This window comes from Schistocerca piceifrons, chromosome 7 (assembly GCF_021461385.2).
Source record: "Schistocerca piceifrons isolate TAMUIC-IGC-003096 chromosome 7, iqSchPice1.1, whole genome shotgun sequence".
NCBI lineage: Eukaryota > Metazoa > Arthropoda > Insecta > Orthoptera > Acrididae > Schistocerca > Schistocerca piceifrons.
This window is the reverse complement of record NC_060144.1, coordinates 389072694-389099575: the sequence shown is the minus strand read 5'-3', so window position 1 is coordinate 389099575 and position 26882 is coordinate 389072694. Positions and strand designations below refer to the sequence as shown.

At 38.9% G+C, this 26882-nt stretch overlaps 1 protein-coding gene across 1 annotated transcript in view; it reads right to left on the bottom strand.

The window, feature by feature from the left end:
• Positions 1–26882, bottom strand: part of LOC124805159 (protein AF-9) — a 114720-nt gene that overhangs the window by 84285 nt on the left and 3553 nt on the right. Inside the window, exons 2-3 of the mRNA XM_047265637.1 lie at positions 14652–14829; positions 285–508 (exon numbers count right to left, since the gene is read on the bottom strand). Coding sequence (XP_047121593.1) covers positions 285–508; positions 14652–14829 — 402 coding nt within the window. The remainder of the gene's footprint in view (positions 1–284; positions 509–14651; positions 14830–26882) is intronic.

Sequence of the window (26882 nt, the reverse complement as noted above, 5' to 3'; positions counted from 1 at the left end):
CTCAAAATATCTGTCATCAATGAATCTTATGAAGGATGCCTCTTGGCAACAGTATTTGGTTCTAGATGACACAACTATGATATTATTCACCATACATTACAAGAAGTAACAAAAACTTGTTTCAATGCATATTCACTACTCACTGCCTCCAGTATACGATTAGTTGTCAGATTTACTCAATCTATTAAGTATATTACAGCTAGAATTTTCTAATTTGTAAAGTAAGTCATTTTTACAATAACATGTGACCTGGAAACTCATAATAATCACTTAATAACACTTACACCACCACCCTTTATAAGCCTCCTTCGTAGTTCTTCACCAGGGTTTGGAAATGTGAACGGGTGTGTCAAGACTTTGTGGATGGGAGGACCTGCTGGTTGAAGGTGCAGATCATATTCATACCGGAATTTTTTTGGCTCTTCAGTGGTCTTGAAATAAATCTCAATTGGCAGTGTAAAACCTGCATAGCCAGACTCCTTGACAGTGAATGGTGGTTCTTTCACAACTGCAAAAGGAAAACATCACTTGGATTGAAATGTACACAGATAATTCAAAAACTATAATGTAATAATTTTAAATTAAGCTCCTTTTTTTACATGTGTTTGAGCAGTCACTTGTTCACTTCGGCAGAAGATAATTTTCCCTTCAGCTAATGTCAATAAATATAAATTAAGAAAAAGATTGGTTCAAAGTGGACAGAACTGTGTAGCTGGCCTACAACAAACAACAGTACTTAGAATCTGACAGTAGTCATCCTTTCCATGTCAAACGTTCCCTCCCATACAGCCTTGTGATTCAAGGCAAATGTACTTGTTCAATACAGACTTCCTACAGCAATACACCATCACTCTCACCTTACCCTTCACTGGATGTAATTACCCCACTGGCCTAGTTCAAAAGCAGATTTCCTGGGTTGTTATGTCGAATTCTGGTGCTGCCTATCCTCCCAAAAACAACTTCGGAGCACACCACTTGTCACTTAGTATTGTCCTGGTATGGAAGGTATTAATTTGCTACTTTGACAAGGCCATGGCTTCCTAAAATCATGCCCAGAAATGAGATCCATTCTATCTGAGATTTTGCCTACCCACCTACAAAACTGGTGATTTATCTGGTAACAGATATGCAACCTGTCGCTTTTTTATGATTTATTCAACCATGAACATTTTTTCGAGCCACTACAGGGTCATCATCAGATGGAGATGTTACAAGAACATTATGTTGTGGACCAAGTGTAGCTAGATGCAGTGCTGGTGAGTACACTGCCTTATGTTATCCACATCAGATTTCTTCTTATAACATACATTATTAAGCTATGCACATGAATATACACAGTATTTAGCTACACTTCATTTTACCCTGCATCTAGATACAATTGGTCCATAACATAATGTTCTTGTAACACCTCCATCTCATGATGAGCCTGCAGTGGCTCAAAAACATGTTCATGGTTGAATAAATCATAAAAAGGTAACTCGTTGCATATATATTATCAGATAAATCACCAATTTAAATCACTGTCGCAGTTCATCATCCACAATGGTTATACTCGGCGGACCTAGAATAGTTTTTTATCGCCCTCCGAGTCTCTGTAATATTCTAATCAGACCCTATGCTCCTTCTCTACCTATCTCCCTACCCTGCGTCTCCTACCCCTGTGACTGTCCCCACTGCAAGACTTACCCTCCTCCATATCTATATCAGCCCATAACTGGCAAAACAAATACCATCAAAGGGAGAGCTACCTGTCATGCTCTACAACATGACAGTCATGAACTTGGTGCCTCTTTCACCATATGTGTCACCTGGTTTCTTCCCCCAGACAGCATTTTCCCAGAACTCTGCATGTGAGAACTAGCACTACAACATGTCCTTGGTTCTAGCCACCCACGTCCACCACATGGATTTAATTTACATTAATTTCTTCTATCTCAACATTTCTTCACAGTAATTATTGCTTTCTTCACTTCATTTTAGTTTTCTACATCTTTCATTTCCTTACCTGTCTATTTTTCACTGTCCCCCTCCCACCTGTGTTATGTACAGAGCACTTAGCTTTTCACTCTTTTTAACTCATACATGATGTTTTAGCAGCAATCACTGTCCTGCATATTAACCTGTCTTCCACCTTTAAGCTCTCAGGTTTTCAAATCTCATCCAGTGCAGTTCCCAACAATCAGTCTTTCCTTCTCATCCCTTCCCATAAGTCACCCCCCCCCCCCCCCCCCCCGACCTTCAGCTCAGGGTGACTTACCTGAAATCTACTCCTTTTCCTAGACTTCTCCAGTCCTTTTCTTTCACCCCTCTTCCTTCCCCTTCAACCCTTCTGCCTGAAGAAGCAGCCGCTGGCTCCGAAAGCTTGCCTACTTATAACCTTCTTTTATGTGTGTGTTCTATCGCCTTTTGGGTAGTAGATTTTTTTTATTTAATTACACTGCATTGTCAAAAATTGAGTGTTTTTTCTTGTTAAATTAGGGAAAAGAATATATACAAAAAGGAAATTCGCATGTGAGTAAAATAAAATTACATGATAGAATGGCTGTCAAGTGTTTACCTCCAGGAGGCAAAATCTCAGAACTGATGACACGTACATAGGGGCAAAAAAGCTTTAATCTAGCTTTGAGAACTAGGGGATTTGAGGACATGCTCTTCCTTTCAAACCTTTCTCAGTGTATCTCTCTTCTGTTCCGAAAACTAGGATTTTTTTTCTTCAACTTTTAGTATTGTCTATCAGCAGTACTGGAATTTTGCCTCCCCAAAATCTAATATAGTTAGTCACAAAGGTCCTACTCATTTCTGTTACCTATTGTGACAGTAGATAACCAACTGACCTGAAAGTTACACTACTGAGCTGAATGACTGTTTTGTGGGGATCATAGCACATTTTATTGCAGCAACAAGAGCAAGACGTAACATCTTTTCTTTTCGTCTTGTAATCTCACCAAACAAAACGAACAAGTGTCTGAGTAAAAGCTCAATGAACAGAAAAAAACAGTTAGTGATGTAATTCAAATAGCTACCTCAAGAGCGAAAGTGCAAGAGAATTTTAAGTGAAATGTTTCCATTCATTAGTCAATACAAACATACAATAATGCTTTTGTTCTCATAGAAATAACTTAGCATTATTTACTGAAGATTTGTCTGGGTACTGGTTAGATAGAAGATCTACTCACCAAGCATGGCAGAAAACACTCATAAAAGCCGGTCATAATTGGCAAGCTTTGGGAGCCAGTGGCTCCTTCTTCAGGCAGAAGGGTTGAAGAGGAGGAAAGAAAGGTGAAAGAAAAGAAATGGAGAGGGGAAAGTTGCCCAGAACCACTGGTGACGGAGGACTTAATGTAGGGGATGAGAAGGAAAGACTGATTGTTGGGTACTGCATTGGATGAGATTTGAAAACCTGAGAGCTTAAAGGTGGAAGACAGAGTAATATGTAGACAGAGATTACTGCTTAAACATTATGCATGAGTTAATATGAGTGAAAATCTAAGTGCATTGTACATAACAGAGGTGGGAAGGGGATGGTGAAAAGTAGGCTGGAAAGACAATGAAAGATGTAGAAAATTAAAATGGAGTGAAGCAAAGAGTAGTTACAGTGAAGAAATGCTGAGACAGAAGAAATTATAACATAAATTAAGGCCCGATGAATGGCGAGAACCAAGGACCTCTTGTAGTGCTATTTCCCATCCATGGAGTTCTGAGAAAGTTGTATCTGGGAGAAGAATCCAGATGGTGAGTGTGGTGAAACAGGTGCTGAGGTCACAAATGTAATGTTGTAGAGCATGCTCCGCATCAGGATATTATGACTTGCCAATATACACCCTCTGCCTATGCCCATTCATCCTAATTGATAATTTGGTGGTAGTCATACCAATGTAGCAGGCCGAACATTGTTTACATAACAGCTGGTATATGACACGTCGTTTCACATACAGCTCTCCCTTTGATAGTATATGTTTTGTCAGTTACAGGGCTATTACAGCTGGTGGTAGGAGGGCGCATAGGGTGTCTTGCAGCAGGAACGGTCACAGGGATAGGAGCCGTAGGGTATGAAGACGGGCGCAGAAGGAGCATAGGGTCTGACAGGAATACTGCAGAGATTAGGAGGGCGATGGAAAGCTATTCTAGGTGTAGCAGGCAAAATCTGAAAGAATGGATCTCATTTCAGGGCATGATTTTAGGAAGTCACTGCCCTGCTGTAGTAGCTAATTAACACATTCCAGACCAGGACAATACTGAGTCATCAATGGTGTGCTCCAAAGCTGTTTTGGAGACATCAGCAGTACCAGGATTGGATGAGATGGCCCGGGAAATCTGCTTTTTAACTAGGCTGGTGTGGTAATTACATGCAGTGAAGGCTGAAGTGAGAATGGTGATGTTTTGCTGTAAAGAGTCTGTATCCGAACAAATACATTTGCCTTGGATGCCAAAGCTTCATGAGATGGAACTTTTGACATGGAAAGAATGGCAACTGTCAAAATGTAAATACTGTTGTTTGTTGGTCCGTTTAATGTGTATGGAAATGTGTAGTTGCCATTTGGCGAGGATGAGATCAACATCAAGGAAAGTGGCAGGGGATTTGGAAAAGGACCATGTGAAATTTAATTGGGAGAAGATATTTAGAGATGAGGAATTTTAGCACATCAGCCTAACCATGAGTCCATATAGTAAAGATGTCATCAATGTATCTAAACAAAACTAGGGGTTGAAGACTTATAGCTCCCAGGAAAGCCACTCCAAGCGACCTGCGAAAAGGTTGGCACAGGAAGAAGCCATCCTGGTTCCCATGGACTTACCTCCGATCTGTTGGTATGTCCGTCCCTCAAAGGTGAAGTAGTTGTCGGTAAGTATTAAGTTGAATGAGGTGAGTAGGAGGAATGTCATAGGTTTGGATTCAAGTGGAGCCTGACTGAGGAAATGTTCAGCGGCAGACAGACTATATACATGGAGGATGTTGGTATAGAGGGAGGTGGCATCCACGGTTACAAGCAAGGTGTATTGTGGGAGTGGGATGGGCACTGATTTCAGACGATCTAGGAAATGGTTGGTATCTTTGATGTAGGAGGGGAATCTTTGTACTATGGGTTGTAGGTGTTGATTTACTAAGGAACATATACGTTTGGTGGTTGTTCTGAAGCCAGCAACTATAGGAAGGCCACGATGATTGGGTTTATGAATCTTAGGAAGAAGGTAAAAGGAGGGAGTACATGGTTTGGGTGGGGTGAGAAGTTCAATGGATTGAGGTGTTAGTCTTTGTGAGGGGCTTGAGGTTTTCAGGAGGGACTGCAGGTCAATTTTAATCACAGGGTTGGGATCCTGATGGCAGACACTGTACGTAGAGGTGTTAAGACAGCTGGCGTAGACCTTCACTAACATACAAGGGGTGTTTGAAAAGTCCGTGCAAAGTCCAAAAGATGACACCTTATGTTTAGTTAGTAGCATCTTTGGAAAGAACACACACCAAGTTTCAGCCATATTGGTCTATTTCTTTGTGTTAGGCATTTGTGTGAATCAATGAAGTCGAGTGTTGTCAAAAAATGGACGAAAAAGAATTTCGTGTGATGACTAAACATTACTTTATGAAAGGCAAAATGCCTCAGGAGACTGAAGAGAAGCTTGATAAACATTACGGTGACTCTGCATCTTCGATTAGAACAGTTTATAAGTGGTTTCAAAATTTTCGGAGTGGCCATATCAGCACAAGAGATGCTGAACATTCTGGATGCCCTATGGAAGTTACGACTCCAGAAATCATTGATAAAATCCATGATATGGTGATGGAAGACAGAAGAGTTAAGGTGTGTGAGATTGCTAGTGCTGTGAGCATCTCGAATGAATGGTTACATAATATTTTGCATAAACATTTGGACATGAGAAAGTTATCCGCAAGATGGGTTCCGTGATTGCTCAAGCTTGGCCAAAAACGGAATCGTATGAAGCGTTGCAAGGATGATTTGCAGTTGCTCAGGAAGAATCCGCAGGACTCCAAGTGTCGTTTCATCACTGTGGATGAAACATGGATACATTACTATACTCTTGAGACCAAACAACAGTCTAAATAATGGGTTACCAAGGGAGAATCTGCAACAAAAATGGCGAAGACCTTTCCTTCGGCCGGAAAGGTTATGGCGAGTGCCTTTTGGGATGCGCAAGGGATAATCTTCATCGACTACCTGGAAAAGGGTAAAACTATTACAGGTGCACATTATTCATTGTTATTGGACCATCTGAAAACCGAGTTGCAAGAAAAACGCCAGCGATTGTACCGCAAAAAGGTCCTTTTCCATCATGACAATGCACTAGCACACACCTCAGCAGTTGTGGTCGCAAAATTAATGGAAATAGGATTCCAATTCCTTTAACATCCCCCCTATTTTCCAGAGTTGGCTCCCTCGGACTACTATTTGTTCCCCAATTTGAAGAAATGGCTGGAGGGACAAAGATTTTATTCAAGCGAGGAGGTGATTGCAGCAATTAATAGCTATTTTGTATACTTGGACAATTCTTATTATTTGGAAGGGATCAACAAATTCGAACAGTATTGGATGAGATGTGTAAGTCTAAAAGGAGACTATGTCGAAAAATAAAAAAAGGTTTACCACAAACACATAAGTAGTTTTTATTTTTGCACTTATTTTTCAAACACCTCTTGTACTCATTTCAGTCAAGTGCCACACTGGTAGATCCTTTGTTTGCTTGGTAATGATGGAGTCATCAGCTTTTAGGGAATGTAGAGCCTGGAGTTCTGCAGAGGACAGGTTAGGGTCTTGTTGTAGAGACCTGAGGAAGGGTTGTGAAGCAATGCTGGATGGGAGGCACTCTTGGAAGGCCTCTAAGGGATGATTTTGAGGTAGTGGTGGTGGATTAAGTTGGGATTTGGCCTGAACTGTCAGAGGCATGGTTCAGTGTCAGGTTTGCTGTTGGAAGGGTTTTGGGATTGAGTTGCAAAGTGATATTTTCCACGAATATTATGTTTGAAGGAAAGTAAGTCCACCAAAGCAGCATGATCAAATGCAGGTTTAAGGCTGAAAGTGAGGCCCTTAGATAATACAAATAATTCAGGAGGGGAGATTGCTTTAGATGAGAGGTTAGAGACACTGTACTGTTGTGACTCATTCTTGGAATTAGGGGTTATTCTTGGTATGGGATGCAGTGGTGAAGGCTGTGGGATGTTAGGAGGTTGGCCAAGCTCGGTTTGTAGGAGAGTAGTGATGGTTGGTGGTGTGGCTGTTTAGGGAGCTGCAGAGGGACAGGAAGGGAAACACCACTGTTCAGGTAATTCAGGAGAAGGTGGGATAGCTTTTTGAGGTGAAGTCTGGCATGTTGTTGCAGCTTGAAGTTGGCTTGGCAGATGATACCACTCAAGGAAATATGCAGATAACTGCAGAATTTTACAGAAGAAGAAATGTGGGCTAGAGTGGAAATTTGCTGATGAGGCATATATGTCACAGATTAGCCAGGTAAGAGCAAGAGATTATTGTATTTGAAACTGTAAGAGAGCCTGGTCCATTCAGAAACAGAGACTTTCAATGTTAGACCTTTTGGAGTAACTCCAAGGGACAAAGCCGTTTTCAAGAAACAGAATGTGGGATCTTCGTTTTGATAGTGCAAGGGCATGTTTTCAGAAAGAACAGATATAAAATGAAACAACTTATGGTAATTCAGCCACTGACGGTTGCTGTAAATATTACCTAGCTGAATTACTGTAAGTTGTTTGAAAATTATATACGCCAAGAGAAACTCAGGTTTCACAGGGATATAAAATGAGATGGGATTCATTACGGCAAGAGAGGACAGTTTGGAGAGTTAGAAATCGTGGGGGTGGCAATAAGTAAATAAATATGCAGAGGATGGAAAAGACAGAAAAATGGAAGTAAAGCAAGGAAAAAAGTAAAAAAAAATTAGAAAAATTCATAAGAAAATCATCAATAAGATGTAATGAGTGGGTGATCTATATGACACGAAAAAAAGTGATTGAAATAGAAAAAAGGAGAAATTCAATTTGAAAGTCAAGAAAACAAATTATATATATATAAAAAAAAACAAAGATGATGTGACTTACCAAACGAAAGCACTGGCACGTCGATAGACACACAAACAAACACAAACATACACACAAAATTCAAGCTTTCGCAACAAACTGTTGCCTCATCAGGAAAGAGGGAAGGAGAGGGAAAGACGAAAGGAAGTGGGTTTTAAGGGAGAGGGTAAGGAGTCATTCCAATCCCGGGAGCGGAAAGATTTACCTTAGGGGGAAAAAAGGACTGGTATACACTCGCACACACACACATATCCATCCACACATATACAGACACAAGCAGACATTTTCGTCTTTCCCTCTCCTTCCCTCTTTCCTGATGAGGCAACAGTTTGTTGCGAAAGCTTGAATTTTGTGTGTATGTTTGTGTGTCTATCGACGTGCCAGCGCTTTCATTTGGTAAGTCACATCATCTTTGTTTTTAGATGTATTTTTCCCATGTGGAATGTTTCCCTCTATTAATATATATAACATCATCTAGGCATGCATAAGCCTGAACAGCTACATACTTCCAGCTGAATATAATATATTGTGATGGTCCTGTATCTCGACAGTCGTGGAAGGTTGTGTTAAGAGAAGTTGGTGAGGTGAGAAAGGCAGCAGGGAAGTGGAGGGATAGGTTTGGGGAAGCCTGGCTGACAGCTGAGAGAGAGAGAGAGAGAGAGAGAGAGAGAGAGAGAGAGAGAGAGAGGGGGGGGGGGGGGGCAACAGGTGCATGGAGCATAGGAATGTGGCAATGATGAGCTTGTTCTGGATGCACGGATGTGGAGCAGTCAAAGTTGCTTGTCAAGAGGGGGTTCAGTTTCAGAAAAATGAGGATCTACTAGCCAAGGCGGCAAAGATGCCCTCAGAGCCTGAGAAATATGACAACTTCAGAGTATATCCCAGGACTGTTTGAGACAGCCAAGCCTCTAGTTAAAAACTATCAAGAACAATACTTTCTCTGAAGAGACCACACATGTAGCAGACAAACATAAGTAACCAATTATTGGAAGACAAAAGACATAGTGGTCAAGACGAAAAAAACCTCGACATGAAATTAAACAGTAGATGAGCGTGGGCACTTCTCAAGATCCTCAGAGGTGATCCCACAAAACCTAAAAGCAACATTTCAGAAATGACTGCAGATCAAATGTCCAGCCAACTGATGCTGAAAAGAAAAACTCATCAGGACTCGAGAAAACATTTTATGGGACATGGCAAGCAAAAACCATTTCCGCAAAGAAGAATTTTCACAAGTGTGTTTGAAATGGATTTCTCCAGCACTGAGCCCAACACGGCATTTAGTGTCAAACAGGAGGGTTCTGTACCTTGGAACGATAACACTGAAATGACTCTTGGACATGACGAATATCTGTGACGCCAACTTGCAAATGCTGAAGATATGGAGGAGGGCAGTGGTGTCAGTCTGCTGAAACCATTAAGAAAACCATATGAGCCAATGATTTTCTCATTTGTATCATTACCATGCTTTTAAAGGCCTTAAAATGAGTGACGGTCCACCACATCACAAACATCTTGGAAGAAAACTTCTTTCGCAAACAAGCTGATTTCAGACCCCGGAAATTGTGTACTGCCCAAGTCTCAAACCACACACAAAATACAAAGAATGGTTCTGAGGAAGAAGATTATGTGGGGCCTACAATGATCTGACAGCTGCATTTGGCACCATCGACTACAGTAAATGACTGATTAAGTTGTATGCTCATATGGCCTTTTGTCTGTTACGCCTGGCTGGCCCAAGTGATTCTACATCAGTTTCTGCAAATAAGGCAACAAGTGGAGGACTCAAGAATAGTACAATGTGTTCACAAATGACAAGTCAATGTCAAATCATATCAAGTAATTGTTACACCTCCCAGTACAGAAAAGATAAAAGAGAAACTGGTGCAGACTCTGAATTTAGTCAGACAGTATTATGATGCTAACCATTTGCAGTTACACTCCAGCATGGCACAGTTCTGACCTACCCATCGACATCCCAGACATAGTGTGAATGGTGAGGTGAAACCTAAAGCACTGTACACAGTTCACAGATATAGACATGATTTTCCCAACATATGAGCTGCACTATATCAACAAAAAAAGCTGAAATATGTACCAGAAACATTACCTTTACTTTCCTGATGAGCAGGACATGGAGTGCCAATTCATAAAGGCATACGTCTGTTACAGCCGTGTGTGTGTGTGTGTGTGTGTGTGTGTGTGTGTGTGTGTGTGTGTGTGTGAGTTGTTGACTAAGCCTCTACACGGGAAGAAAATGAAGACTGCAATACATGAATCAGTGTGGATTGGTATAGGATACCTGAAGCTAATTATGGTGCAGCAGCAGATGCCCTATGCCATATTTGAAAGGAAGAAATGGACAGTGAAAGGAGGAAAAGTAAGGATTGGAACATGGAATGTGAGGACACTACTGCAAGCAGGAAAGATAGAGAATGCAAAACAGGAGATGAAAAGGAACAGATTAGATGCCCTTGGTTTGTGTGAAATGAGATGAGGAGAGAATGGGGAGATAGAAAGTGGAGATTATAAGCTGTTTTACTCAGGGGAAATCAAGAGTGGTGAAAACGGAGCAGGAATATTGATAGGGCAAAAGTTATAAGGTAATGAAGGTACAATATATTGATGGAAGACTGACGATGGTGTTAATACAGGTATATATGTCTACCAGCCAGCATAGAGATGAGGAAGTGGAAGAATATTATGAGAAAATACAAGAACTCATCGAGAAAGAAAATAGAAATGCCTGCGTTATCATCATGGGGGACTGGAACGCAGTGGTGGGTGAAGGAAGAGATGAAGATGAAGTAGGAAAATTTGGATTAGGAATAAGAAATGAGAGAGGTGAACTATTCATTAGTTTCCGTAAAGAAAATTCACTAGCAGTGGGTAACACATTATTTGAACACCACAAAAGGAGACGTTACACAGGGATATCAAATTTGAATAGGGAAAGATATCAGTTGGACTGCAACCTGATACAAAAAAGGTTTAGGAACTGTTTGCAGAATGCTAAAGCTTATCCAGGAGCAGATATAAATTCAGACCACAACTTAGTAATGGGAGAAATACAAGTGGTGAAGTTGAAAAAAGTCTGGAGAGGTAAAGCAAAGGAAAGACTAAACATAGAAAGACTCAAAGACATAGGAAAGGCATCAGATTTGGAGAACAGATTTATGGAAAAATGGCAAAGAGGTAGTGCTGATGAAAGTGTTAATGACAAATGGATAAAAATGAGGGAAGGACTCATGGACTCTGCCAAAGAAGAACTAGGAGTTACGAGTATCCAAAAGCACTAGGAAAGAACGGATAACAGAAAACATGTTGAAAAAGATCGAAGAGCACAGAAAATGGAAAAGTGTAGAAACTGAAAAAGGCAAAAACAGGTACAGGAAACTGAATAATGAATTAAGAAGAGAAACTGAAGAAGCAAGGAAAAAATGGATGAAACAGAAATGCGACAAAACAGAGAAAATGGCGAAAGAGGGAAAGTGTGAAATAATGTATAGACTGGCTAGTGAGATAGTTTTTTAACATAAAAGAAAGAGGAATAACATGGAAATAGAAAGAGCAGATGGTACTGTAGCAGAAGAACCACAGGAGGTTTTGAACAGATGGCAAGAATATATTGAATGTCTGAATAAGGGGGATGAAATGCAAAGCAAAATTAAGGTTGAAGAGGAGCAATATGTGCCAGGGATTCATCACCTTGGAAGCAGAAGTAGAAAAGGTGTTGACGAAGATGAAGAATAGAAGGCATGTGGAATTGATGATTTGCCAGCAGAACTGTTGAAGAGTCTGGGAAACAAGGCAAGAAAAGAAATACTCTACTTCTGTAACAAGATATATGACAAAGGGGAATGGCCTGAGGACTTTCTTGCAACAGTTATGATACCAATAGAGAAAAAGAGAAACACTAAAAAATGTGAAGAGCATCAGACCATCAGTCTAATTTCTCATGCAGCTGAAGTCTTGGTGAGAGTGTTGAATAGAAGGCTATATGGCAAGCTGGATAGAGGCAATGCAGAGGAGCAGTTTGGATTTAGAAGAGGAAAAGGAACAAGAGATGCTATTGGCCTAATCAGAACTGTAGGGGAAAGATATACGGAAAAAGGTAGAGAAATATTTGCTGTTTTTATAGATTTAGAAAAGGCTTTTGACAGAGTTCAGTGGAACAAGTTGATGGATATTTTGAAGAGGAAAGGAGTAGATTGGACAGAGAGACGCCTGATACAGACTCTATATTTACACCAGAAAGTAAGGATAAGGATTGGAAATGAAATGTCAGAAGGAAGCAGCATTGGATGAGGTGTTAGACAAGGTTGTTGCCTTTCCCCACTGTTGTTTAATGCATACCTTGAAGAGATTACTGCGAAAGGCTTAGGTGGGAAAAGAGGAATGCGTATTGGTGGAAAGAGAATAGAATGTATAAGATTTGCTGAGGACATGGTGTTAGTGGCAGAAAGTGAGCAGAAAGTGAATAACATGCTCAAAGATCTGAATGAAGCTTGTGTTGAATATGGGATGCAAATAAACACAGAAAAAACAAAGAGTATGGTCATCAGTACAAGACACAGACTGTCTAATATTAAAATAGGACAATCTACCATTAGCCAAGTAAGTGCATTTAAATATCTTGGAAGCACAATAACTGAAGACTTGAGATGTCACCAGGAGGTGAAAACTCGAATTGCCATAGTGAAGGAGGCATTCAACAGAATGAGGACATTCTTATGTGACAAATTAGATAAAGATCTAAGGAAAAGGGCTGGCAAATGTTTTGTCTGGAGTGTGGCACTATAAGGGGCAGAACCATGGACGCTGAGACGAGAGGATGAAAAAAGGTTAGAAGCATTTGAGATGTGGATGTGGGGAAGAATGGAGAGGATAAGTTGGATGGAAAGAGTGAGTAATGAAACAGTATTGGAAAAGGTTGGTGAGACAAGATGTCTGCTGAAGGTTGTAAGAGAAAGGAAAAAGAACTGGTTGGGACATTCACTGAGAAGGGAGTGCTTGCTAGTAGATGCTTTGGAAGGATTGGTTTGTGGGAGAAGACTGAGAGGAAGAAGGCTATACAAGATGATAGACGACATAAAGGGAAGAGGAAATTATGCAGACCTCAAGAGGATGGCAGAAGACTGGACAGCCTGGAGAACTACCATGTGAATACCTGCCTTTTGGCAGAACACTACTGATGATGATGATGATGATGATGAGATGCCCTACATGGTCTTCACAATGGACCTCCTCATGTGTGCAAAGACATGAGGAGGGAAGCCTCTAACAATGCATGGCTCACAGCCATGAAAATATTTTGTGTGTGCGTGTGTGAGGATGGGGGAGTGTGGGGGATGGGGGGGGGGGGGGGGGGGAGGAGAGGTGGAGGAGGAGGAGGAGGTGTGAGTGAGTGAACTGGAGAATCTAATGCTTTCTTTAGACAGAAGATATGAACCGATCACATTTGTTTTCTATATAGTGTGTGCCAGAATAACTTTCACTCATCTGGCTATTATGAATTTAGGTCTGCTCACTGATATTCGTATTTATTTAGTGAACGTAAAAAAACTAGACGTTCTGGCAGATTTGTATGTAGCAAACCCAAAACTTAAGCTAGGCTTTCATGTGACAATTTGGTTGTAAGTTGGCGAAGCCAAAAAATGTTAATGGAAGAAAACTAGGTGCTCTGAGGCTGACATGTAGTATAGCCCTATGTCTATGTTAGGGTAGAATGTAACAGTTTGGTAGTGAGTAGCAGAAAACTAGTTATGCTGACAGACTAGCCTGTAGCACAGCCCAACATCTATGTTAGGTTGGAATGTGACAATCTGTGTGTGAGTTGACACAGCTAGTGAATCTCAATGCAAAAATATGATTGCCGTAATACACCGATGTGCAACGTAGCCCAAGCTGCCAGAGATGGTGGTCATGTGTGCATGAGGTCTGCCTGCTTGTGTGAATATGTGTGTGTGTGTGTGTGTGTGTGTGTGTGTGTGTGTGAGTGAGAGAGCGAGAGAGAGAGAGAGAGAGAGAGAGAGAGAGAGAGAGAGAGAGAGAGATTTTCCTGCTCTGAAGAAGGCTTTGGCTGAACGCTAATGTGTAAGCGTCTTTTCATTGTGGCTGTCTGAAACTCAATCTATCCTTTCCTTAAATTGCTGATATTCCAACCTGGAGGTTCCATTGTTTTATTTCCAATTTTGAAGAAAACTGTGTCAATGTGTTTACATTCTAAGCAAATGGAACAAAATACCAGCTAATTTATTTACAAACAATAGAAAATTACAAACAAGTCTTCTGATTCACTACTGACAATCAAATCATGGTTCATTGTATTCAGTTCCCATCATATCATGCAAATTATTACTAAGATCGACACCAACACAACAGCTGCTGCTATCGTGCATGCAGTTTTACACAGAGAGAGAGAGAGAGAGAGAGATAGATAGATAGATAGAGAGAGAGAGAGAGAGAGATACATATATTATTTAAGTTACTGGATCACCATTATGATCAAAATGTCATCCAATTCACTTTTCGATACAAGTATCAGAGAATAAAGTATAAACAAATTTGAGATCACATTAATACTAAATAATTATGTAAAGACACTTACCACGGATAGGTTTAGGAAACGTTTCATGCAAATGGAACACTACTTTTTCCACAAAATGCTGTATCTCAGCATTATCTGTACCTCGCACAAACACTTTCCAATCATGAGTGAAGCCTTCTGGGGTGCGTTTTGCACGAATGGATGCCTCATGACCAATGTCAAATGATACTCGCACACACTGCTGACAAAAAGGAAATAATGTCTCATTAATAAGAAAAAGAGGTACGCCTTGTATACCACACTACATTGTCTCTCAGAAAATACTGACTGGTAGTGATGAAGGTACTGGCAGAAGAAAGTGCTGACCCTCAGTTTACTAAGGATTACTCTGACAAACAAACTGTCGTATTTTAGAATTCCCCACATGCTGGTAACAAATACCTCTCCATATGTACCACTAGAAGGCATTGTCTATTGTATAAATGGTTTAGTCCTTTTGTATTGATGTTATTGTCTTTGAATTTGATCAAACATGTAACATGCAAATAACCCAAAATATGTTCTTGTGGATTAGCACTTTCTTCCGTTGACTCTTTCAATTGTTCTTGGTAATCACATCAGATACAACTGTGGAACAAATATAATTTTTTAGTTACTACTAAGGGATGTGCCCATGAATATCAATATAAATGAGAATTTATTAAATAGCTGTATTACATCAGTGTACATATAGATCACATGTTCGTATAACTCACAGTGTGTTCTTTCTACTAGTCTGATGTCTAATAAATTGCAAAGTCTACTAGGGTAGTCTTTACAGACTGCCTACTATCACAGGATAGATAATCTCTATTTCATAATTTGACTAATGTTGGGTTAGTAATGTGTGTGTTGGAAACAAAAAGGTCACAGGATCACTGTGAAAACAGAATATTTCAGTCAGCCTTTAATCTAGCTTCACCTCTAAATGATGTGAAAATTCATCAGGAATGGCAGATGGTTTCAGCTTCAAGATTAAACTGCAGACTCCTATTTTATTACTGGGGTAGAGTATGCACACAAAAGATGGCAAAGCGGTGTCCAGTTAGAAGATTTGCACCTGGCAACTGTGCCACATGGAATTATCATTATTATTACCTGTCTACTGGCTTTCTAATTGAAGGGGCATTAAACCATAAATTTTCCTTCCTGTATTCTATATCATAGAATTATTTCATCAAGCAAGAAGCAATACGCATAACTGTTTTGAAGTTTCGCTGGTAGAGTGTTCCATAGACAGAAAAAAAGTCTTTGAAGCTAGTATTTTTATTTAAAAAATACAGGGCTTTACAACATTACTGGTATGTAAGTTCTCTCACGAAAAACCTTGGCAAATAAGGTAATAAGAAGAGTACTAGAGTTAAACTGTAACCTCAACTGATGATGATATCTGGAAGATAATTTGGAATGCTCATTACATTACTTTGAAGGTTTACTTTCAAAGCGACATGCTACAAAATGGGTGAAGTATTTTGTTAGGTGCACAAAATTAAGGAATGGAGAATTTATAAGAAAAGTCATGTATGGATATGACTGTTACATTAGCATACATTACATGACAGGTTTCATGGTTTGCATACAAATGTGTCAGATACTGTAAGTGACTTCTCACATGATTACTTAGCAAAAGCATTCACTTTGTGCATAACTTTATCCACATAATAATGGGGGTTTGTACCACGCCTCTTTTAAGGTACACGTTTTTGAAGGCCAAGCTAAAGAACAAATTTGTAACACAATTTCAAACCATTGGAGGTTACACAAAATACTTTACTGAAAGTTTAATGTTCTTAACTGACAATTTTAAGCTCTGGGATCCTCATCTGGATTGCACAGTGTTATCAATACAACACGACTGTTGCTTAAAATAACACATAGGCTACACAAGATCAAAGAACTTTCATTTTAAGCAACAATTCTACTGGTAATATTATGCCCTCCAAATGACTACCCCTGTGATCAAGACTAGCAATCAACATCTATGTCGCAGGTATTTGGTAGTTCAAGGTGTCATTTTTAAAATATATAATAGCCATGGAGTACTACTTCAAAACAAATTAAGAAAAGGAGGAAGAGTACTGTTACTAAATGATAGTACAATGAAAACTGGAAGAGGCAAACAGAAGCTGCTATACATAATAAAAGAAGAGCACAGTCCAAGGCTTAGGTCCTAATGTAAAGCATATAAATAGCTTCTCAGAATACTGTAACACATTAGAGAATGTTTCTGTATGTCCATCCTTTTGCCTGAAGGTCTGGGGGACTACAGCTGTTCATTATTGTAAGAAAATGGAACACCTACAGCCATCCTTATGATGTCCTCCATGTGATGCTACAGTTTCGGCACCTCAATGCACCATCTTCAGGCATTAGTTCCTGAAGATGGTCCGCTGAAGCTGGTAACTACACAATAAAGGGCATCATAAGGATGGCTGTAGGTGTTTCATTTTCTTACAGTAGAGAATATGTGAATATGAAGAATATCAGAACTAACAATCTACAGTCACCAACAGGAAAGGTTTTAAACTTTACCAAGTAACTGGCACACAGTAAAATTGGGTCAGTTGAACCTATTGAGAGGGGTTTTGATCTTTAACATCATATGTGACATCATATGTGCGCGAACATAGATGGAACAGTACACTGGCATTTTTGTTTCGCTTCTACATTATTTTTTGGGATGTTCATTGTGTTTACAGATTTACTGGTAGTGTAGTTTGAGGTTTAGGTTAAGTATGAAGGTAATAGTTTGCTTGTTAGATGGTGTAGCTGATGAACAACTCTAATTCTTGGTATTGCAAATTTTGGATTTCAAGTAGAGGTTAATATTTGTTTTGATGATATCAAGGGTCAAACTTTTTTGAAAAGAACTAAATCAAACAAAAAATGAAAATGGCTATATTTTATTGAGTATTAAACATACTGTACAATACACTCTACTGGTATTTTGCAAACCTAAAGCACTAATGAACAGCAACTGATTATAGAATGGTAAGATGCAGAGCAAAAATAATTATAGTACTTGAAAGAAAATAGCTCATCAGGCTGAAAGTCAGAGCTATAGATTAAAAAAGAATTTAATTAAGAATAATAATAATACTAATAATAATTTTATTGGCAATTGGCCTTTACAGCAGTAGATAACATCACACAGTCTTACAGTTAAACTTAATTATTCTAAACTTAAGATGGCACTAGGGAATGAAAAATGGGAACCAGTGTACAATGCAACTGGAGTGAACGAAAAATGGGAATATTTCTATAAGTTATTCAGTAACAGTTTAAATGAAACCTGTCCTTTAGTTAAAAAAGTAAATAAAGCTGTAAACAATAAAGCCGAGAACCTCCCTTCTGAAATTATTGAACTGAGGGAGAAAATGAAAGATTGCTATACACTTTTTAGAGATACTAAACTATAATATTTCTCAACAAAATATAAACTGCTCAGAAAAAACATACAGAGTCCTTGACTAACCTAAAAGCACAGAAATATACCTCTGAAATAAGGAACTCTAGCTGTATCAGTAAAACTGCCTGAAAATAATGCATAAAGAAAGTGGGAAACAGAATTACTATGAACACAGCAACATAACATTAAAAGAAAATGGTGAAGAAATAAATGACACAAAAGAAGTGTGTGAGAAATTTATACAAAAGTTCAGTACAGTTGGTACAAATGAAGTTCATGTCAAGCCACAAAATTTTAGTCTTGGAAAATCTAGCCAGTCCTTTTATATCCACGGCATTACTGAGAGGGACGTCCTGGCAATCATATCAGCAAAAATGTCTTGTGGCTGGGATGACATTTCGCCTAAACTGCTAAAGGAATGCAGGTATGAATTGGTGAAACCCCTGACTCACTTGATACATACCTCCCTCAGAAATTACCTGACCTTTTGAAAATTACTGAAATTATACCAGTGCATAAAAAGGGATTAAAAACTGACACTAAAAACCACAGGCCAATATCATTAACCTCAGAACTAGGTAAATTGTTAGAGAGAGTAATACTAAATCAAGTTGAATCATATTTCACCAAACTCAATCTGTTAAACAACCTACAACATGGATTTAGAAAGGGGAGATTTACTACAACAGCAGTAGCATCTTTTATACATGAAATATTAAATAAGCTGGACAAAAGTGACAAGGTAATAGGCACTTTCCTAGATATGAGTAAAGCCTTTGACACTGTGAATCATACCATTCTTCTGTGTAAGCTAGAAGAGTGCGGGTTGAGAAGACTAGCCTAGAAACTACTTACCTCCTATTTGAAAGACAGGAAACAGTGTGTAAAGCTAACTTATCAAAATAATGAGCAGCTCCTAACAACCAAATCAAACTTCAGGACACTTCAATGTGGCGTGCCTCAAGGAAGCATACTAGGGCCTTTTCTGTTCCTTGTATATGTAAATAACTTATTTGAACCCCAAAATTGCATGGTCGTAAGCTATGCTGATGACATATCCTTCATCAGCTCTGGCAGTGATATGCAGTCTGCAGCTCACAGTACAGAGATCAGTTTCAATACTCTGTCCGCATACCTTACAGCAAACAAGCTTCTTGTAAATAAAGACAAAACGGTAATAACGAAAGTCATCCACAGTTATAATGCTGCCATAACTGATACTGTATTTACATCCCCATTGGGTCTTCAATATGCAAATTCACATAAATTTTTTGGCACCATTGTTGATGAACACTTATCATGGAAAGAACATGTAGATAATATTTGCAAGAAAATCATTAGAAATGTGTATCTACTGAAACGGGTCTCAGCCTTCTTGGGCCATTATACTTTAAGGCAAATATATTTTGGGTTAATTCATCTGCACCTTCAGTACGGTATTGAGATATGGGGTGGGGCACCAACAGTTCACATAGACAGACTTTTTAGATTACAAAAAAAGGCAGTAAGAATAGTAGCCAAGGTAAAGAAGAGAGAGCCTTGTAGAGACATCTTTAGAAAATATAAAATTCTTACGGTGTACTCCATGTATATACTGCAGACAGTCATATTCGTGAAACAAAATCCTGAATTTAATATGAGAAATAGTAATGTACACAACTATGATACACGGGGAAGGGAAAATTTTCATAGAATTGTGACCAATAAAAAGGCAACAGACCACAGCCCACAGAGAAAGGGAGCAATTTTCTACAATGCACTACTCTGTGAACTCAAGAAAGTAAATCTAAATATGCTAAAGAGTAGACTGAAGCAATTATTAATAGAGAAGTGCTGTTACTCTATACAGGACTTTAAAGGTCTTGGAAAACAGTGTATACAGACAATGTCTCCAATCTATCAGTGGTATGAAAGAATGTAATTATACACTGTATTGTGTGTACTGTACTATTGTAAATATAAGCTAAATTGTGTTACACTATAGAGGAATCTACTTGTAGTGCCCTTTCGAAAAATAATGTGTACAGACATGTGTCTGATCCATATGTTGTTATGAAAGAATGTAAATATTTTACTGTATATGTGTAATGTAATCTAAATTTTCCTGACAATGTCCAAAAACTTTTTGTTACATGGACAGAAAATAAATAAATAAATAAAAAGTATTTGTTTGAATGCTTGTTCAGGTAATTCTTGTACCGAATGTGGTACCTTATTAAATAAGTTACGCCCCATAAGTTCATAGCTGTTCAGCGATTTTGATAGTCTGTGATATGGAGTATAAATACAACTCTCCCTCCTGTGTTGTAACAATGTACATTTTCTCTACATTTTGCTTCCTGTAACTTCTTTTTTGTTTAAATTAAAACATAGTATATGTGTAAGTTTGTTACAGTCATGATTTTTTTGTTCATAAAACAAGTTTACAGTGTGCCTTATACTAAGAACCAGTAATTGCCCTAACAGCTTCCTTCTGCAGCATAAAGATAATGTACACACAACTAGAGCGCCCCCATAAAATAATACCATATGTCAGTATGCTTTCACAGAAGCAAAAATAGGCTCTTCTAACATACTTTTTGTGTACACAGTCCATAAGTCGCCTAAACATAAAAATTACTCTTAACAGCTCACTACTAATGTATTGTACATGATGACCCCAAGATAATTTATTGTCTAAATATATTCCCAAAAACTTACCATAACTAGAATCATCTGATGGATGCTTGCCTTTCAGACTAAAAACCATGTGCTGTGTTTTGTTATCACTGTACCGGACACTCTGAATGATGGCAAATCATTTATCATTATAAGGAACAAAAAAAGGACCCAGTATGGTCCTTGTGGAACACCTACAGTAACTTGTTCTGTACTTGACATATTCTTGTCAACACAGACAACTTGCCTACGGTTCTGTAGATATGATTTTAATAGTTAAGGATGTTGCCTTCAGTACTATAGCATTCCATTTTTCCAGAAGTGGTATGTGCTCTATAGAGTCAAAGGCTTTAATTAGATCACAAAAAATGACTTGAGCAAAGGCTTTATCTTCTGACACTCAATGTATGTATTTCAGTACATAGTCTACAGCATAAATAGTTGACAAGTTTTTCCTAAAATTATACTGTGATTCACTAATTATTCCTAGATTTTCAAAGTAAACAGGTAACTGTTGATAAATTACACATTCCAGTTCTTTAGAAAAAGTTGGGACTACAGAAACTGGCCTGTAACTTGAAGGTGAGTCAGTACCTCCTTTTTCATACAGTGAAACTACCCTAGACAGTTTCAGCTCATGAGGAAAATATCCCTCAAATATAGGACTGTTTATACAATATGTTACAGGATACATAGTACAATCTACTACTTTCTTTGATATATTGCAAGATATGTCACATATATCTACTCTGTCTAAAGGTTTTCACTGTTTTACTATTCTTGGGACTAGACTAGGTGAGACCTCGTAATAAACAGACATAGCTGATGGTTTGGCAATAGCATTTCTTACTTCTTCAACTGATTTAATACAATAATCATTGAATGTTTGGGAAAATACATTAATTTTCTTGTTTCTTTCATTTTTAGCAAAAGTATTTATTAGTTTCCAATACTGCTGAAACTGGGTGTTTTTTTTGCTTCCACAATGGCTTTTTTTATGATAGATTCCTATACTTAACATAGACTAATCTGGCATCTAACAGAAACTCCAGTTTTTCTAGAAATACACTGGTGATACCCTTAGGTGACCTGTACCAGGACATTGTTAATAACTTAAAACTATCAATAACTATACCAGTAGCTTTAAAATTCTATTCGTCCCACAAATACTCTAGATCCATCTTCAATTTTTTGGTCCTGTCCTCCTCAGTTGCGCGTAATACTACGGTGTGTTGATGATTTTCACTTATGGACCGTCTGACAGCAACTGAATAAAACACAATTTTAGTGCCATACGCGTTTCGCCTTTATTTTCTGCAAGGCATCACCAGTGGCCTGTAATATGTACATATGTTAGCTATTTTATTTAGATTTTTGTCACTGTGCCTATAGGTTATAAACAGTTCTGGCACTAAAATTGTGTTTTATTCAGTTGCTGTCAGACGGTCCATAAGTGAAAATCATCAACACACTCTAGATCCAACTTATTAATGGAGCAATTGAGTTACTCTTTCATATAGATTGCTACACCACCTCTTATATGCAAGTTCCCTCTGGATAGCCCACTGTTCATTCAAGGAAAAAATATCAAATATATTCTCGTCCAAAATTATTCACCAAAAATTCTTTCTTTTTTTTTACTCCTTGAATGTTCAGGAAGCAAATCTTAATCTCAAAACTGTTATTCCCTTCAGACCGAATGTTTTGGCAAGGAGCTATAGTATCTTTCACACTACTTATCACCAAGCGGGGTGGCGCAGTGGTTAGACACTGGACTCGCATTCGGGAGGACGACGGTTCAATCCCGCGTCCGGCCATCCTGATTTAGGTTTTCCGTGATTTCCCTAAATCACTCCAGGCAAATGCCGGGATGGTTCCTCTGAAAGGGCACGGCCGACTTCCTTCCCAATCCTTCCCTACTCCGATGAGACCGATGACCACGCTGTCTGGTCTCCTTCCCCCAACCAACCAACCAACCAACCACTACTTATTTTATGGGCTTCTTCATCTTGCTGCATCCCACTAAAAAAACTCATTTAGGCAGAGAGGAGACACTGTTTTCCACTTACCAGCGACACTTGACCTTGGTTCTACATAGTAAGATATGGCACTTAAAATTTAGCAGCACGATCAGTATGTCCTGTCACAGATTATACAAATAAAGAGGGAATTACATAATGAATGTATGAATGTACAAACCAAAATATGTTGTGCGTATGAAGAAAGCAAAAGCAAAATGTAAATGGAAATAAACAACTATTAAAGAGATGGTGGAAATCTCAAACAAATAATAACAGAAAGGTGGTAGAAAATGCTGAATTACATAAAATTATTCAGATGTGTCTTTGAAGGGACATGAACAGGTACAAAGCAAAATGTGGCAAGAGAAAGAATTGGTAACGAGAGTATTAAGAAAATAGAACAGAAACTTATATTGGACAGACATCATATTTCAACAGCTGAGAGAGAGAAAACAGGACAAGCATTCAAAGTTTTCTTTAAATGTTTATATAGTTCAAGGGATGACTTTGAAGCACAGACAGTTAATATACAGAAAATAACAATAATCTGGATGTTATGTAAGAGGAGGTTACACAGCCATTCAAGCCAGAAGGAAAGGAAAGCCCCTTGGGGATGATTGTATTGAAACAGAAATACTTGAAGTTGGAGGCAAAATAATGTAAAAGACCCTTGCAAAATTGTTTACAGAATGTCTGTGGACAAAGGTAAATCGACAAAACAATAAACAACGCTGTAACTGTTCTACTTCACAGGAACGCATATTAAACATTTCATCCTTCTTTCCATAAAGTACAAGACTCTTATTACAAACATCAACAAATCTGTAAAAAATGTCACTGGACTTTATTGAAGCAAAGGAAAAAGCTACTGATGCTGAAATACATCTCACAGCTGTTACAGTTATATAACCATTACTTTGAAGAAAAGTACCAGTACTGTCTACACAAAAATTAAATTTAAACCAACAGACACACATAGACCAGTAACCAGGGTATTCTGTGCAGTTCCCTTCATTGCTTTATTGTTTATTCTCATTGGACAATATGTCAACTCCAAACTCTTGATCAATTTATTCCCACCTACCTATATCCATGATGTAATTAAAAAACACTGTTCAGTATAAATAAGTGAAGGGAACTGCACAGAATATCCTGCTTACTGGCCTGTGTGTTTGTTGGTTGTATGCTTAATTTTAGTGTAGACAGTACTGGTACTTTGCTCAATGCAATGGTTGGATAACTGTACCAGTCGGGAGGTGTATTTCTGCATCATTACCTAGCCTTGAGAGTTTTAATGAAAGGTGATCTGCTGTCACTAGTTCACATCTCCAGTGCGGCAAGTTACATGTTTATAACAACAAAAATAATCAATTATATTACGTTTCTTATTTAGCTTTTCCTGTGTTTTACTAGTACCATATTTCTTAATTTTTGTGCGTGTTTTTCCATTTAAGAGGTTTAGTCTCAAATTTTGGAAGTGTAATTTCATTCAGTCTGTAGCACAGTATTTGCTCTCTTATTTTGTTTTGAAGACAAGCGTCCATTTCCTGTGTAAGCCAGTCAGTCAGGCCCTCCACTTAAGAGGTTTAATCTTGCATTTTTAACTCTATGGATAAATTCAGGCGCTCTGTAGAGTAGTTTCATTTTTTCTGAACAGCCAGCCACACATCTTATTAAGGCTCAGCTTCCATTAGCGACACATTGAGACTGTAGCAAGTTACATATCTAAGTTTCTGTCTGCTTTTGTAGTTTACTTCTTCAGTCAGTGCTGCTGGCATGGGTAGGATGTGTGTACACTGTGTGTGGATGCAGGAAGAGCTGACACTGTTCACGAATAGAAGAATGCTAAGGTCAGCCATCTTCAGGCAGTGCTCTCTGGGTGTAGTGGTGGCAGAGAATTTGGCGTGTCACATGGAACACCCCAGGTGTTGGTTGGTTCGCCCGTGGGCTCTGCTGTCTAGGCCCTCCTAGTGTACCCGATGCATTGTATCCACTCTCACAGCCGGCTAAATGGTCTGTAGTAATGCACTCGCATCCCTTGAGGTGGATGGCAAACGTGGCGGCTGACCTTATGGACTTGTCTATTTGATCTGTGAGTGAACATGTGGCTGTTTCCTCAGAGGGGTCTGAGCACGCTCACATGGGCAGTGGGATGCTAGTTTTCCGGAGCTCCAACATAAGGCAAGTTATGGAGCTCCTTAGGAAGATAGCGTTCAGAAAGCCAGTGTGCACTTGGTATGCCTGCTGGGGGAGTGGGCTCACACGAGAGCATCCTTGCCTATGGCTATCGAGCGCGCAGGGTGCAGTCATCTGCAAGTTGTGGCTCATGTCGATATCAACAACGCCTGTCACATGGGTTCTGACGCCATCCTCAGTTAGTGCAGGTGGCTAGTGGAGTGATGAGGCTGCTAGCCTCACACATGATGTCCACATAGAGCTTGCAATTTTCAGCATTGTTCCCATAGTTGATTGGGGTCCTTTGGTTTGGAACCAAGTGGAGGGTCTCAATCAATAGCTTCGTCAAATCTGTGACAGTATTGGATGCAGATATCTAGACCAGCATTATCAGGTGGGGATTTGTAGTACTCCCTTTGACAGGTCAGGGGTGCACTACAAAATGAAGCAGCTACTTGGGTAGCACACTACTTTTGGAGTACACATGGGGTTACTTAGGCTGTGCGGTAGTTTGAGGTACTCTAATGAACACTCACATTTGACATGCAGAAAGGGAAGTCAGACCACATTCAGGGTAAAACACTTTAACTGTTAAAACTTCATCAGTAAATTGTCGCAGCATTCATAACAGAGTTCTCGAATTTGCTGCCCTCCAGGAAAGTTCTCTCACTCAAGATATTCTTGGGACCAAACATGAAGTACAAAGCTCTGAGATATATAGCAAGCCATAGAATGTGTATCAGAAAGACACATTAGATTTCATAGGATCGGGAGTCTTCATTGTTGTTGACAAAAATATTGTCTCCATTAAGGTCAAAGTCGAATGTTACAGTGAAGTTATCAGGGCACATATCAACAGTCAATACGATACCAAATTAATTGATGGATGTTTTTACTGGCCACCAAAGCAACTGTGACAATTTTACAGTCATTCAAAGAAATTCTATGGTCAACAGCACATAAATACTCAGATCATGTAATAACAGTTGGAGGTGACTTTAACCTACCGAGTATTGGCTGGAATATCTATGTATTCACTGCGGGGGAGGAGTCCGTAGCCTACAGACAGTCACTCCTCAGAAGTTCTTTTGAACACATTTTCTGAAAACAGTCGTCCGCAGCTAGTTCGGCAACTCACATATAATGCAAATATGTTAGACAGTCTTGCAGCTACAAACGGGCTGGACTTTATTGACAGCATATGTATGGAGATGGGGATTAGTGAGGAAGCAAAGGCTGTGGCACTCTTGGTTCAAAATAGAACACACAAATGATGAAATGGAAATTTTAGCAGAGATTTGTGTGTCTGTGAAAAGTTCTATGTACAAAGCATACCACCGTCATACTTGGCAAAAGATCTGACCAAGAACCTGAGGAAATCCTGGTCCTATGTAAAATTGCTAAGTGGGTCTAAGGCTTCTATTATGTCACTTGTTGACAAATCTGATGTGGCTGTTAAGACAGTAATATGAAAGCTGAAGTTTTAAATTTCACATTTAAGAAATTGTTCATGCAGGAGAATCGTGCAAACATATTGTCATTTGACATCGAACAGACTCTCATATAGAAGACACAGTAATATGCATCCCTGGCATATAGAAATAATGGAATAGTTGAAAACAAATAAGTCACCAGGTCTAGATGGAATCCCAATTTGGTTTAACAGAGAGTACTCTATGGCATTGGTTCCGTACTCGGCTTGCTTTTATTGTGAATCTCTCACCCAGCACAAAATCCCAAGTGACTGGAAAAAAGTGCAGATGACTCCTGTATATAAGAAGGGTAAAATTACAGAACCGGCAAATTACAGACAAATATCCCTAAGATTGGGATTGCTGTAGAATTCTTGAATGTATTCTCAGTTGTAATCTACTTAATTTTCTTGAGGCTGAGAAGCTTATCTCCACAAATCAGTTTGGTTTTAGAAAGCCCCACTTGTGCAAAATTCATCTTGTCCTTTTCTCTTGATATACTGCAAACACTATTGAT